The sequence below is a fragment of the Anolis sagrei genome, chromosome 6, assembly GCF_037176765.1.
Source record: "Anolis sagrei isolate rAnoSag1 chromosome 6, rAnoSag1.mat, whole genome shotgun sequence".
NCBI classification, from domain to species: Eukaryota; Metazoa; Chordata; class Lepidosauria; order Squamata; family Dactyloidae; genus Anolis; species Anolis sagrei.
The window spans coordinates 44,593,762-44,609,001 of record NC_090026.1 but is presented as its reverse complement, the minus strand read 5'-3'; the positions used below and the strand labels follow the sequence as shown (position 1 = coordinate 44,609,001).

At 40.1% G+C, this 15,240-nt stretch overlaps 1 protein-coding gene across 6 annotated transcripts in view; it reads right to left on the bottom strand.

The window, feature by feature from the left end:
• Nucleotides 1-1,299: 1,299 nt before the first annotated feature.
• UBTF (upstream binding transcription factor) overlaps nt 1,300-15,240 on the bottom strand; it is a 62,743-nt gene continuing 48,802 nt past the window's right edge. For all 6 annotated transcript variants that reach the window (XM_060781130.2, XM_060781134.2, XM_060781133.2 and 3 more), the window contains 6 exons: nt 14,084-14,172; nt 11,602-11,791; nt 10,806-10,853; nt 9,696-9,764; nt 8,623-8,769; nt 1,300-2,586 (listed from right to left, as the gene is read on the bottom strand). In XM_060781130.2, the coding sequence (XP_060637113.2) occupies nt 2,470-2,586; nt 8,623-8,769; nt 9,696-9,764; nt 10,806-10,853; nt 11,602-11,791; nt 14,084-14,172 (660 nt within the window). In that variant the 3' untranslated portion in view covers nt 1,300-2,469. The remainder of the gene's footprint in view (nt 2,587-8,622; nt 8,770-9,695; nt 9,765-10,805; nt 10,854-11,601; nt 11,792-14,083; nt 14,173-15,240) is intronic.

Genomic DNA, 15,240 nt, shown 5'->3' with positions numbered 1-15,240 from the left:
ACTAATATTATCAAGCGAATCTTCCAAAGAATGCAGAAATAAAGATATATTCTTAAAAGACGTCAAATTACCTAATCCTTTTGCGTGGAAACATTAAAGTGAAATGCAGAGGAGTAGACAGGGAGAAGAAATAAAAAAATAGTTGTGAATAGAATAATAGGATGTAACAGTTTAAGTTCAAACCAATTTCATTTGTCCTACCTTTGTTCTGACACAGTTTAGCCTTATGTTCACAAATACTGAGATGTATAATAATTTATACCCCCATTTCTCTTGTCAGAGACAGAAATATTGCTTCTCTTTTCACTTAAGAGTGATTTATTATCATATGTGAACCCAGAATTCCTCAAATCTCAAGGAAATGCAAGAAAGGTGTAATTTTATTTTGGATACGGTGGGAGACTGAGCTGTCTAAGGATTGGATGGACTAAACTGGAATTGACTTTCTCTCTAAAAGATCCCCCCTTGGTCCTCCAAGCGGTCATATTGCCCACAAGCTCCCTAGAACATAGGTGGGAGTTTTACCGGCTGGAAAACATGGCAAGAGTATCAAGTGGCTCATTTGTGTACCTTTTCAATTTAGTGCCCGCTGATAGTAGTAATTTTATTCTTCTGTAAGTTTCAAAGTGGGAAAAGCTACGCTAAAGCCATGATCATAAACATGAAGCCATTGCCTCAAGCTTGTTTTTCTCACCCCAAACTAAAAATGACAAGATATATCTGTCCTCTTCTCTTCTGTTAATGCCTGGGTATAGAAATACTTAAATTCTCTTGCTAATCCTTGCTAGAAAAAACTCATTCAATCAATGAAAGGTACTAATGTGTTGCCTTGTCATTCAATAATTGATTGAATAGGTTTACTCTGAACCAACCATAATGGGCAACATCAGTACATAAGAAGTTCCCTTCTCTGTTTATTGCATTTGTCATCTCTGTATTGGTAGAATCCACTTGGCTTTTATTCCTACTGGACTAAAAAGAGGATATTTCTGGTTTTGATGGCAGTCATAATGCTTTATCCTTAAATTTCAGCGCAAATATAGCAATGATATTGCTTTTTTTTTAATGAAAGAGGGTAGCAAATACACTTCCATGTTGGATTTTGTCTGTTAACCACACACTTCTGCAGTCTGAATAAAACTATTGCATACTGAGGAAAGAAATGTTTGTGTCTTTTATATACACCTTAATCCCGCTGCCCAAAACTCTTGACTATTAGACTCTGGATGAGAATGAGACATAGGAAGTGCTTGGGTGTCAAAGATAAGGTATTTGTTGTAAAAAAGATGGTTGTCTTGCTTTGTTTACAAAATGTTTTTTTTTTAAGAAAAATGCTAATGACACAGATGATCCCCCGCAACCAAACACCCCTTTCCAAAGACAAGTCAACAAAATGCCCCATTTTGGTACAATTATTGGTCACTTCATTATAAAAAAAAAGATATATTAACAACAACAACAACCCAAAGGGGTCTGGCTACTACGGTCTTTTTCCCAAATGCTGGTCAGAAAAATGACAGGAAAAAAAATTCCACTTCCTGTAAAATAAAGTCAGTCACCTTGGAAGTCTTAAAATCGTCTCCTCCAACAGCATACCAGACATTTCCCTTTGCAAAAACAAAAACAAATCGTGTTTCTCCGTTCCTTCTCTCTCCCCTCGCCTTTGCCAGACACTCACATAAAACATGCCCACCCACCGGCCCCATTTGCCTCAGCAGGAAATGCTGGATATCCAGTTCGTCATAAGAAATAGCTAAGTGCAGCTGCAGCCATTTTGTCTCTTTTTTTGTTTGCCAAAGTGTGAAATATCAAGACTATACAAGATTGTCCGCTTCAAGGAGAGGTGGGTCTCACCGGCAAAGTCCAGAACCATCCATGGCTCATGCTCTCTGGAAACCTATCTCTCCTGGGCTGTTTGCTGGGGGTGCAAGGAGGGGGAAAAGAGAGACATTGCCATGTTGTTGGTTGTTTTTTTTTTTTTTTAGAAAAGGATTTGTACAAAGTCCCAAGCTGGTGGCTAGAATTGGGGGACGGGGCGGGGGGAGAGATGTCGATGTCAGGAGGAAAATCAAAGGGGGTTGGGATTTTGCCATGACCCCTGCCCACCCCTCACAAAAAGTGGGGAAACCCCAGAGAGATTTATGACGGGGGAGAAAAACAGAGGGGCATAGAATAAATCTCTCCCTCCGCCCCCATCATGACCACTTCAAAAAAGAAAAGAAAAAATCTCTCCGCTGGTTATTAGGTATTTTCTATCTGTCCCCATCGCACACAACCCCACGCTGTTAAATACAAGTGTGAGGCCTGTGAGGAAAGGAAAATAATAAAACCACAGTGATTTCTTTACTCTCCCCTTTCCCCCCCTTTCCTCCCCATTCTAGCTCTCCAGCTGTGGATGTTATTGTTATCCGGAAAAAATAAAACCGAATAAGAGTAGAGCAAGAAAGGCGGCCGTAGGAAGGGGACGGTTCAATTGGAGTCCGAATCTGAAGAGTCTCCCGAGGAGGAGGAAGAACTGCTGCTTCCCTCTGATTCGTTGTCGTCGTCATCGTCGTCCTCATCTTCTTCATCATCCTCTTCTTCGTTCTGGGAAAGAACAGGAAGGACATAAAATTCAGTGCAGTACACGAGATGGATGACATTAAGACATGTACCTCTTTTTCGTCGTTCCTCCCATAATGTTGTCCGCTTACTGTCCTTCCCTCCACCGGTGTGAAAGCCTGTCTTAACTACTCCATAGACTACGAGTTTATTTCCTCACAAACATTTATTTTTCTTATCCAGAGTTTTATCATTTTATGTTGTACATGTGGCCCGCTCATTGTGATTGGTTTCTCATTGCATTATCTTGTTCTGTTTTATTTAGCTTTGTTTTATTGTTTTCCTATGCTTTATCTATTTTATTGTGATATCAGTTGTGTTGTTTTGGTTTTATTTTATTGTATTTTGCTGTAATGTAATTCTGGGCTTGGCCTCATGTAAGCCGCCCCGAGTCCCCTTTGGAGAGATGGTGGCGGGGTATAAATAAAGTTGTTTATTATTATTATTATTGACACAAAAGCACAGTATGTCACAGCAAACGAGATCTATATGCTGGATTTCGTATCACAAAATCACAAGTCGAACACTTCCCAAGCATCTAGGACTGTGTGATGTATGTTTATTGTTTCCAAATGCCGGTTGAGATCTTTTGGCACGGCACCCAGTGTGCCAATGACCACTGGGACCACCTGTACTGGTTTATGCCAGAGCTTTTGCAGTTCGATTTTGAGGTCCTGATAACGGCTGAGTTTTTCCTGTTGTTTTTCCTCAATGCGACTGTCACCTGGTATGGTGACATCAATAATCCAGACTTTTTTCTTTTCCACAGTCGTGATGTCTGGTGTATTGTGTTCCAAAACTTTGTCAGTCTGGATTCCAAAGTCCCACAGTATTTTTGCGTGTTCATTTTCCACGAACTTTGCGGGTTTATGATCCCACCAATTCTTTACTGCTGGCAGGTGGTACTTGTGACATAAGTTCCAGTGAATCATCTGTGCCACAGAGTTGTGCCTCTGTTTGTAGTCCGTCTGTGCGATTTTCTTGCAACAGCTGAGGATACGATCCATAGTTTCATCTGCTTCAACAATCATTTTATTAGAACAGCCCTACTCAAGACTTGGGAAAAATATAAGCCCAGACTCTACAATAAGACCCCAATGTGGCTATCGCCAATGGAAGCCAGATATAAAAGAGATATGGGAGAAAGAACTTGGTTGATCTACAAGCAAATACTTAAAAAATCTACAAGAGGAGAGCTCACTCTAAAATCCTTCGAAGAAATCAAGCTTATGGATAAGAATCTAACATGGCTCCAATATATACAACTTCAACAAAACTTCAGAGAGGATAACAAATCTGGCTTCTGCCAAGAAGAAAACTTCTGGGACTCAATATTGCAAAAAGAGAAAAAGCTGATTAAAATCATATACAAAAAATTGTCAGGATGGTTTACGGAAGATGAACAAGTCAAAAATTGCCAAATTCAGTGGGCAAAGGACCACAGCATATCTTTGGAACAGTGGGAAACAATCTGGAATAAAAAATTAAAATACACAGCGGCAAACGATATAAAAGAGAATTGGTACAAGATGTTTCACCGCTGGTATTATACCCCCGAAAAATTATCTAAATTTAATAGAGGGATATCTAATTTATGCTGGAAATGCAAGAAAGAAATAGGAACTTTTATACACACATGGTGGACCTGTAAACTAATCAAAAAATACTGGAATCAAATTCACAAAAGATGCCAAACAATTTTAAAAACCAAATTCCCACTAAAACCAGAAACCTATCTATTAGGAATATCAGATGCAGGTCTATCCAAAAACCAAGACAAAATGCTATTTCTGCTCAGCACAACAGAAAGGCTTCAAATTGCAAAAATGTGGAAACGAGAAGAGACACCGACTGCAGACGACTGGACAATTAAAGTTTTTGACATAATACAAATGGACAGTTTAACACAGAGACTGAATAATGCCCGAGAAAAAACTGACTGGTCAGGCTTCAGAGACTTCACCAACAAGAGGAAGATTCCATTCCTAATAGACTTGTCCACCCTCTGAAATCAGAACCCAACGCGAATTCGAGAGGACCTGGGCGAACCCTATATAACCGAGAAAAAATGTTTCATTTCATTCCTTTCTCTAATCCTTAGTAGACTTTGGGAAGTTTCAACCATTTTAAGAATTGTGTTGGAGAGGGGGTGGGAACCACCTGTGGTGTCAGGACCTGACACAGGTGCCATGCTAGAAGACTGTACATCTGCATCTCCCACCTATCCCCCCAAACCATCCCTCCCCCATTCTTTTCCCCGATCCCCTCCCCTATACCCCCCCCCCTTGTACCTCTTGTTTGTATGCATATATGAAAAACTCATAATAAAAATATATTAAAAAAATTATTATTATTGACACAAAAGCACAGTATGTCACAGCAAACGAGATCTATATGCTGGATTTCGTATCACAAAATCACAAGTCGAACACTTCCCAAGCATCTAGGACTGTGTGATGTATGTTTATTGTTTCCAAATGCCGGTTGAGATCTTTTGGCACGGCACCCAGTGTGCCAATGACCACTGGGACCACCTGTACTGGTTTATGCCAGAGCTTTTGCAGTTCGATTTTGAGGTCCTGATAACGGCTGAGTTTTTCCTGTTGTTTTTCCTCAATGCGACTGTCACCTGGTATGGTGACATCAATAATCCAGACTTTTTTCTTTTCCACAGTCGTGATGTCTGGTGTATTGTGTTCCAAAACTTTGTCAGTCTGGATTCCAAAGTCCCACAGTATTTTTGCGTGTTCATTTTCCACGAACTTTGCGGGTTTATGATCCCACCAATTCTTTACTGCTGGCAGGTGGTACTTGTGACATAAGTTCCAGTGAATCATCTGTGCCACAGAGTTGTGCCTCTGTTTGTAGTCCGTCTGTGCGATTTTCTTGCAACAGCTGAGGATACGATCCATAGTTTCATCTGCTTCCTTGCAGTCTGCATTTTGGGTCATCCACTGATTTTTCAATCCTGGCCTTAATTGCATTGGTTCCGATGGCTTGCTCCTGGGCTGCAACAATCAGGCCTTCTGTCTCCTCCTTCAGGGTTCCATTCATTAGTCATACCCAGGTCTTCTCTTTGTCAACTTTTCCTTCAATCTTCTCAAGGAACTGCCCATGCAATGCTTTGTTGTGCCAGCTGTCAGCTCTGGTTTGGAGTGCAGTTTTCTTTTACTGACTCTTTGTCTGCTGTGCTTTGAGAAGTTTCCGATTATTGACTTCAATTAAAGCAGGTTCTTCGCTTTCCTTGATATATTCTGCCAGGGCATGCTTTTCTTCTTCAACTGCTTATTTGACTTGTAAAAGCCCTCTGCCCCCAGACTCTCAAGGCAGATAGAGCTGGTCAACATCATTGCGAGGATATAATGAATTATGAATGGTCATGAGGTTCTTGTTTTTCTGTCCAAATTGTCTAATTCTGCCTGTGTCCCGTTTATGATGCCAGCAGTATATCTTATGACAGGTATGGCCCAGGTGTTTATGGCCTTGATGGTATTGCCTCCATTAAGCTTGCTTTTGAGAATTTTTCTGACCCTTTGAATGTATTATTTGCTGACCACAGTTTTCACATGTTCATGTTTGATGTTGTCCAGCTGTAGTATGCCCAGATATTTATAGGCCTCTGACTGGTGACACTTGATTGCTTGGCCATTGGGTTTATTATTATTATATTATTATTATTATTATTATTATTATTACTATTATTATTATGTGGATATGAGGGAATATAAAGAGTGGATGCAATTACCCCAACATTTCAGCATTTGATGACAATTCAAAAATTTCTAGCTCTAATTACTTCAATGGCTCTGAATGAAAATGTACTAAGTACTTTTAGTGAAACTCCGAAAATGAATAAATCAAACTTTCTAGTATCCTATTCACCACAGTCTCCTTCTACAGTTGGTGAAAAGAATAAACACTGTAGAATAAAATTACACAAAGGAAGGCATTTCCTTAATTTGCAGAACAGGTACAAGATTATGGCAACTAGTTGAAGAATTTAGATTGACGTGACTCCTCCTCCTCTAGTTCAAAGTATGCAGAATGATGGTTCTAGTGACTTCCCGACTAGTGTTTTAACTGGTTCTAGCACCTCCTTGACCATGAATGAGACACTAGGGTTCATTCTCAATATGGATGTGATGGCACCTAATCTGGAAACCTGGCTGATATTCACCTTATTCAAATGGGAGTGAGGAAGGCTACAGCTGCTCTGTTGCAAGGAAAACACAATGGTCTATGCTCAGAGGTACTCTATTACTAACTCATATGTGCTAGAGGAGAACATCAACACCAAAATCAGATGCTCTAGCCAACTTCCTGAGGGATGACCTCATCCTGAGGACTCAGAAACGAAGTCCCGTCACTAAAACATGAAGTTTCCACAACTAGAATTGTACAACAGGGATGAACTGCTAGTTTCTTAGCCTTTACCTTTAACTGTGTGTCTGTGTTTCATTGTTTTTAGGCATTGAATGTTTGCCTTGTGTCTGTATATGGCTGGAATCCGCCCTGAGTCCCCTTGGGGAGATAGGGCGGAATACAAATAAAGATTATTATTATTGTATTGTCGAAGGCTTTCATGGCCGGAATCACTCAGTTCTTGTGGGTTTTTTCGGGCTATATGGCCATGTTCTAGAGGCATTTCTCCTGACGTTTCGCCTGCATCTATGGCAGGCATCCTCAGAGGGTGAGGTCTGGAGCTGGGAAAAAAGGGGGTTTATATATCTGTGGAAAGACCAGGGTGAGACAAAAGGCTTTTGTAAGATGGGCTAGGTGTGAATCTTTTCAATTGACCACCTTGATTAGCATACAATGGGCTGACTGTGCCTGGAGCAAACTCTTAATGAAAGGTGATTAGATGTCCCTGCCTGTTTCTCTCTCTGTTGTTTTAATTTTAGAATTTTTTAAAACTGGTAGCCAAATTTTGTTCATTTTCATGGTTTCTTCCTTTCTGTTGAAATTGTCCACATGTTTGTGGATTTCAATGGCTTCTCTGTGTAGCCTGACATGGTGGTTGTGAGAGTGGTCCAGCATTTTTGTGTTCTCAAATAAAATGCTGTGTCCAGGTTGGTTCATCAGGTGCTCTGCTATGGCTGAGAAACCTGATGAACCAACCTGGACACATTAAGAGTTTGCTCCAGGCACAGTCAGCCCATTGTATGCTAATCAAGGTGGTCAATTGAAAAGATTCACACCTAGCCCATCTTACAAAAGCCTTTTGTCTCACCCTGGTCTTTCCACAGATATATAAACCCCCTTTTTTCCCAGCTCCAGACCTCACCCTCTGAGGATGCCTGCCATAGATGCAGGCGAAACGTCAGGAGAAATGCCTCTAGAACATGGCCATATAGCCCGAAAAAACCCACAAGAACTGAGTGGATTATTATTATTATTATTATTATTATTATTATTATTATTATTAATATTGAGACAAAATCACAGTATATCACAGCAAATGAGATCTATATGCCAGATTTCATATCACAAAATCACAAATTGAACACTTCCCAGACTTCTAGGACTGTGTGATGTATTTTCGAATGATGCGCGCAGATCCAAGTAAGGTGGCTTTTTGCAGTTGACAGATCGTGATTTTGTCAATGTTTATTGTTTCCAAATGCCAGCTGAAATCTTTTGGCACGGCACCCAGTGTGCCAGTGACCACTGGGACCACCTGTACTGGTTTATGTCAGACCCACCTCCTCCTCCTCCTCCTCCTCCTCCTCCTTATTATTAAACAATGAGGTTTAATAATATGAGGTTTATTTTTATATATAGTTGGGGAAAATCTTGGAAATATTATCCAAGAATAATCCAACTAGGTGAAACTATAGATATTGGAACTATTTCAGGAGCCAGTGGCAACTCTCACTAAAGAAACAATACTGATGTTTTGCTGAAATGACGTTTTTGCAGTAATGGAGACTACTGGTCCATTCAGATGGAGCGATTGTTTGGGGGAGCTTAACTTGCGGCAGAGTCAATAATGTTCAAGGAGATCATACTCCACAACCTCACCTCATCTCCATCTTCACTCTCCTCTTCACTGCTTGAATCAGAGGAATCCCCTCCCTCCTCGGAAGAGTCACCATTGTCATCTTCATCCTCATCTTCCTCATCATCATCATCGTCATCGTCGTCATCATCATCTTCATCTTCTGATTCCTGAGGGCCACAAAGAGAATTTAATGGAGACATGGATAAAAGTACCACTAACATGCCTGTGGCTGGAATTCACTTTTTCAATTCCAAAACCACTGGAAGATTAAATGGTTCATCTTTTACTCTATCTTTCTGGAAATCCATGAATACAATAAAAGTCAAAATATGTATGTATCTAGCTATCTGTCTTAACAGTATTTAAAGTATGTATTTTCCAGGATGGCTCAACCATTCAGAGAGCTGCATCATGGCCACAGGTGATAGATCTAGACCAGTGGTTCTCAACCTGGGGTCCTCAGATGTTTTTGTCCTTCAACTCCCAGAAATCTCAGCCAGTTTACCAGCTATTAGGATTTCTGGGAGTTGAAGGCCAAAAACATCTGGGGACCCCAGATTGAGAACCACTGATCTAGTTCTTGGCATACATATCCACCATGTTCAAATTTAAATACTGGCGGAGCTTGGAAGGAATTGAGCCAGGATGTTGGGAATTGTAGTCCACCCACATCCAAATGCCCATTTCTTCCCTACATCCAGAGAGCCACTTGTATTTCTAATGGGTCCACTCATAAAACCCCAAACCAAACAATGACAATTTCTTATAAGTAGCATTACAAAATACCTAACCCAGGCATCGCTGGGTACTTAAGCTAGTAATTAAGAAATTCTGGTGAACAGTCACTTAGCTTCATCCGACCATTACAAAAAGGGAGCTAATTACATCTCTATACACCACTGAGTAATTATGGCAAAAACAATCCAACACTAGGAGGACTTCAGCAATCTGCCCCTAAGTTATATGTTTAAAATGGCTGCCCCAACCCACTTATAATGAACCCAAACAAAGTTTTCTATCTGTCATGTTCCAGTCAATGGACATCCGCTGCAAGAGTTACAACACTTAGTGAAAGCAAAGCTGAGGCACTTACAGATTTGGACTGTATTGAAGGTTTCATTTTAGGGTTTGGGCCACGCATCTTTCCCATATTCTTGCGTTTCTGTTGAAATATAAGCAAGGGTTGGCAGTAGTAAACAATGGAAAAGCTACACGGAAAGTAATAATCTTGGGCTTCAGACTTGCATAATATTCCCCTTCCTAAATCTTTCAACTTCATCACTAGCCTTATAAAGGTATTTAGTCTCTGTGGAGGATTGGGGCCTCCATGTTCTCTTTTAAATTTTAGCTCTTCAATGAACAAGGCTACTGTTTGCCCTGGAAAAGGCCCTCAGGAAGTTCTACTACTTTCAAGTTATGAAGAAATTATAAATGTGGATCACAGTTTAAGGCTTTGTTGCTATTCCAAATGAAATTTATCTGGCCTTCCCTTCCAAGAATTTTCCTCTAGACTACGCATAAGCAATCTTTGGCTCTCCAGGTGTTTTGGACTTTAACTCCCATACCGGCTGTTAGGAATTGTGGGAGTTGAAGTGCAAAACACCTGGAGGGCCAAAGTTTGCCCATGCCTGCTCTAGACCTTCTGTCATGTTTCTGTATCAGCAAAATATAATACAGTATGGCTACCTAAGAGAACTAGAATCAATCCAGAGCATCACACTAAACCATGGTGAAGGAAACTGAACTTTGATTTTTGGAATGATGGTTGGAGTTGACCCGGCACAGCTAAACTTTGCCCAAATCAAAAACACGCACATTCTAACCTTTGATGGAATAACACAGATGTGTTTATGAGTTTCTATGGAATGATTTTATGTTTTAAGAAGCAAAGACTTGAGTAAGACCAAAAATATCAAAACCTGAAGTGTTGTTAATATCTACTTTTTCTGGTCAAGAGCTAATATTACAATTCAGTTTCCAGCATCTCTGAAAACCTACATCAACTCAAGCCTCAGTGAACAAAAATTCCAACTGAAGGTTCAGAATATGTATGCGAATCCAATTTCCTCTTCACGCAGGTACACCCCTTTCCAAATTAGTTTTTGCTGGATTGAGGCTCAAAGAAATATTGCTGCCATCCTTATATAAGTGCTCTGCTTCTCACCCCCCTCCCCAAATCCCCAAATACACACTAGACACTTACACTGGAGATATGTTCTTTGTATGCAGCTTTCTCTTGTGGTGACAAGCTCTGTAAATAAAGCACAAGGGGGGGGGGGGGGAAGGAAATTGGATTAAAATTTGCAGCCTGATTCACAGCATTTGTAACAGCCAAAGACTAGTTGATACTGTTAGCTATTCTCTTTCTAGAACAGCCAGTTTTTATTATTACTGAGAAATCATTCGCAGTAATCACTTAATCCTGCACTCTTTTCCTGCGTTGCTGTTCTTTTCTACATTTTACCCTATGGCTGGTTAGTCTCGTTTTATAGACTGTGGGCCCTTACACACAGCCATATAACCCAGAATATCAAGGCAGATAATCCACAATATCGGCTTTGAACTGGGTTATCTGAGTCCAATCCACACTGCCATATAACCCAGGTCAAAACACATAATTTGAGCTTTTATACAGCTGTGTGGAAGGGGCCTGAGAACAAAAGCTCCAAAATACTGGTTTTGTAGACACCAGGACAGTAATGGAAACTTAATTTGATATGAGAGGTCAGGAAAAACTAAACAAAATCAAGATATCTGACATAATTTGGATCGAAAGGGAGACCTTTGGCTATACAACTGCAGTTAAATTTTAATACAGTTCTACTTGGAAAAACCCTCAGCTAAACTTTGTGTGGGAGACATTTATCTCTTTCAAGTGCCCCAGGTATAAGAAACGGGAGCTGCAGTCTATAGGTTCCTCACCCAATTCACCAAAACACTCTAAGGTCGTCACAAGAGTTGCTACAAGTAGTCCTTCCTTGCCTGAAAGAGCAGCTCACCTTCATCCACATTTCCAGCTGCACTTTGTACTGTTTCTGCTGTTCCTCAGCCAACTTCTTGTACTGCTCCTTTTGACCCTGTGAGATGCGCTGCCAGCGGCTCCCAATCTCCACCATCCTCTCCTTCAGAGGAAGGTGGTTCAGTTCGCCGTTTGAAAGCAGCTCCTGAGAAAACTTTTGATACCCATTCCTAGTGAGGAGGACAAGCAAACATGGGGGAAAAAAAATGTGAGTGAAGATGAGAAAAGTGGAAGAAAATAAGAATATAAAAGACTATGTGACATGCCCCCCACCAATGTTTTTTTCAAAATGTTCAGTTTTTTTCCAACAGTTTATCCTAGACCACTGCTTCTTAAACTGTGGGTCACGACCCCAAATGTTGTAAGCCGCTTTGGGTCCCAAGAGGGAGAAAAGCGGAATATAAAGATTTATTATGATGATTTGAAACACAACAAGATGACTCCACAGCAAACAAGATCACTTTGCTGCCTGCTGTACTGGATCACTTCCCAAGTGTGTAGAACTGTGTGATGTATCTGCGAATAATGCATGCAAATCCCAGTAAGGTAGCCTTTTGCAGCTGGTAGATGGCAATTTTCTCAGTGCTAATTGTGTTGAAGTGCAAGTGTGTTTATCATCATCATAATCAGAAACACAACTAGATGAGTCCACAGCAAACAAGATCACTCTGCTGGCTGTTGTATTGGATCACACGTTGGACACTTCCCAAGTAATAATAATAATATGTATATAACATCACAGCACACATGCACATTAGATCCAAGTGTTTGGGGTTCATCTCTGAATATCGCACTCTTCCCAAGAAACTAGAATATTTGAGGTATTAATAGATTATGATTATTTTTATATAATATATTATAATTTTATTTACATGTCCGTAATATCACATCACACATACACATTAGGTTCAAGTGTCTGGGATTAGTCTCTGAATATCGGGCTCTTCCCAAGGGCCTGGGATATTCAAGGTATTCAAGAATATGTGCAGTTTTGAGAAGTGCTGGCTTTCTTCTGCAGCATGTGGATTGATGTTCTTTCCAAATTAAAGCTTTTCCAGTGCTTTCTGAGGTTTCTTGGAATACCTCCAAGAGCACCAACCACTATTGGTTGTTGTTGTTATTATTATTATCATTATTATTATTTATACCCCGTGTTGTAATTGCGCAAGTTCCAGTTCTTTTCGTTAGGCTGATTCATCACCCATAGCTTTAAGAGCAGCCATTTTAATGTTAGCTTTATGAGAGTGGAGTTTAAGAAAACCCTTTCTGGTTTGTGTCAGCCATTTTGTCTGCCCCGTTGCCTGAGGAAAGGGAGCCATTTTAGATCAGAGATTACCAGAGAATTTTGGAAGCAAGACAGTTAGTCCCAGTGAGATCCAGGCTTGGACAAGCCATTTCAAGTCAATTTTATCAAACAGTAATTAGTTAACCAATAACTAATTAATGCCTTGGGCATTGGGTGCCCCAAAAGCCCTATACCAGAGACAGCGAGCAAGGAAAACTGTCATCTATTCTCCTCAGAAAATGTCATCTATTCTTCTGAGAAATCATCCCCTACTTGCAGATTAAGGAACAATCAATTACCCATCAAATTTCAAATATGGACTTTGTCGTGGGGAAATCAAGTTAGTGCCTGGGTAGAGATAGACCCAAGACCAGTTAATAAATCATTACCATTTCCTCAAAGCAATAGCATGGACATTAATTCTGTGGGGTTCCTTGCTCAAACAAGAATGCAATCCAGCATCCCCAAGCTGACAGAAAGTTAGGAGACGTTAATGCTAAAGAGACATTCGAAGCAGCTTGTGTGTGACAGCACACCCCACTTTTTCTCTCCATAAGACTCGAAGTGGCTTTAGCAGCCCACAAATACTTCTGGCCTCTCTATTAGTAGGTATTAGAAATCAATGTGATGTTCAGGTAATAAGACACCCTTTAAGGTCAACTTTCCATTTACAAATGGGTAGAACTTTGTATAGAGAAACTAATTTGATGTTCAGTGGCTGTGATAACTGTGGCAATCAGTGATAGGCTTAGCCAAAAACAACACGCGTTCATAAACTGTTTCCATTGACAGGAATCCTTCATGTTTGTGTGCAAGGAGTCCTTGATGATGAAGTTCTGAGAAATGCTGCATCTCTCAGAGGTTCTTACAATATGGCAAAGCTTTTCTTCGTGCATCCTCTTAGCCAGATCTGTCCTCTTGCAAACACAAGTGAGAAATAATGGACCAGAATACTAAAAATATATCAACCCAAATTTGATTGAAAGCCCCAATTAAAGTAGATTCAGTGAAGCAACTGGGTAACTGTTTACTTCTCCTTCAGAAAAAAGTGAATACATAAAGCTTGGGGAAAATCAAGTCTTTTTTACAAGTTTTTCTGCTGTTGAGATCATGTATGTGCCAATTCTAGAATGACGTTAGGTTTCTAAGGATTAAAGAAGTGTTGATCAATACTCACATGGGGGGTTTCTTGGGCTCACCCTGGAACTTCATCTTCTTGGAGGCATTTGTTGAAGGTGGTGGTGCCCTCATCTCAATCAATTCTCGCTGATGGAAAAGAAGATGAGGAAGAGAGAAAAATGAAGAATTGAGAAACTTGACTCAACTTGATGGGAAAGAAACAGAAAGTTATAAACAAACCGCAAGTCCATTTCCCATCTTTCTCAGTTACCCAGTGTCTTTTATGAAAAAATACCCACATTCATTAGTTTCCTTCAATAATTAAAGATCTGATTTACAAGAAAATATCAAAACTGTCACACTACATGAAGCTTGAGCACATACACATATGACTATCATAAGTTGTATAACAGAGGTCTACATGAACAATGCTTTAAAAATAAATCAGTTTTTAGTATGCAGGTAATACAAATTCTGTGCCAAGTACTTCAGTCTGTATAAATGACATCTAATCTTAGCAATAATAGCAATAATAGCAATAATAGCAATAATAGCAATAATAATAATAATAATAATAATAATAATCATCATCTTTATTTGTATTCCACCCTATCTCCCCAAGGAGACTCAAGACAGATTCCAACATATAACGGCAAACATTCAGTGCCTACATAACACAAGCACTGACATAAACTCCCAGAGAAACCCCACACATGAAAAAAAACATTAAAACCTAATGTCAAATTAAAGCCTAACATCAGTAAATTAAAACGAACATCAATGCGTAGTAAAGTATAATTATATAATAACGTAAACTCTAAACAAAACATCCACATTAATTTACAACAGCCCATGAGGATTCAGAAAGCGGTGTGGGTTGGTTATGTAATAAAATGAGGTCATTGGGCTGGTGTGGACCAGGAAAGCACAAATACAAATAGTTCTCAGTCAGAGGCCCGGTGTGATCTCTCAACCACCTAATCCTCCTCCTCTCCATATGCTATTGAGCAAAAGTAGATCTTCAGGTTTTTTTTGAAGGAGAGGAGGGAAGGGCCCAGCTTTATTTCTTTAGGGAGTTCCAGAGGAGGGGGGCGACCACAGAGGAGGCCCTCTCTCTCGTTCCCACCAGCCGTACTTGAGATGGGGGTGGGACTGAGAGCAGGGCCTCCTCCAATGACTGCAGTGCCCGGGCTAGTTTGTAAGAGATGTGATTGG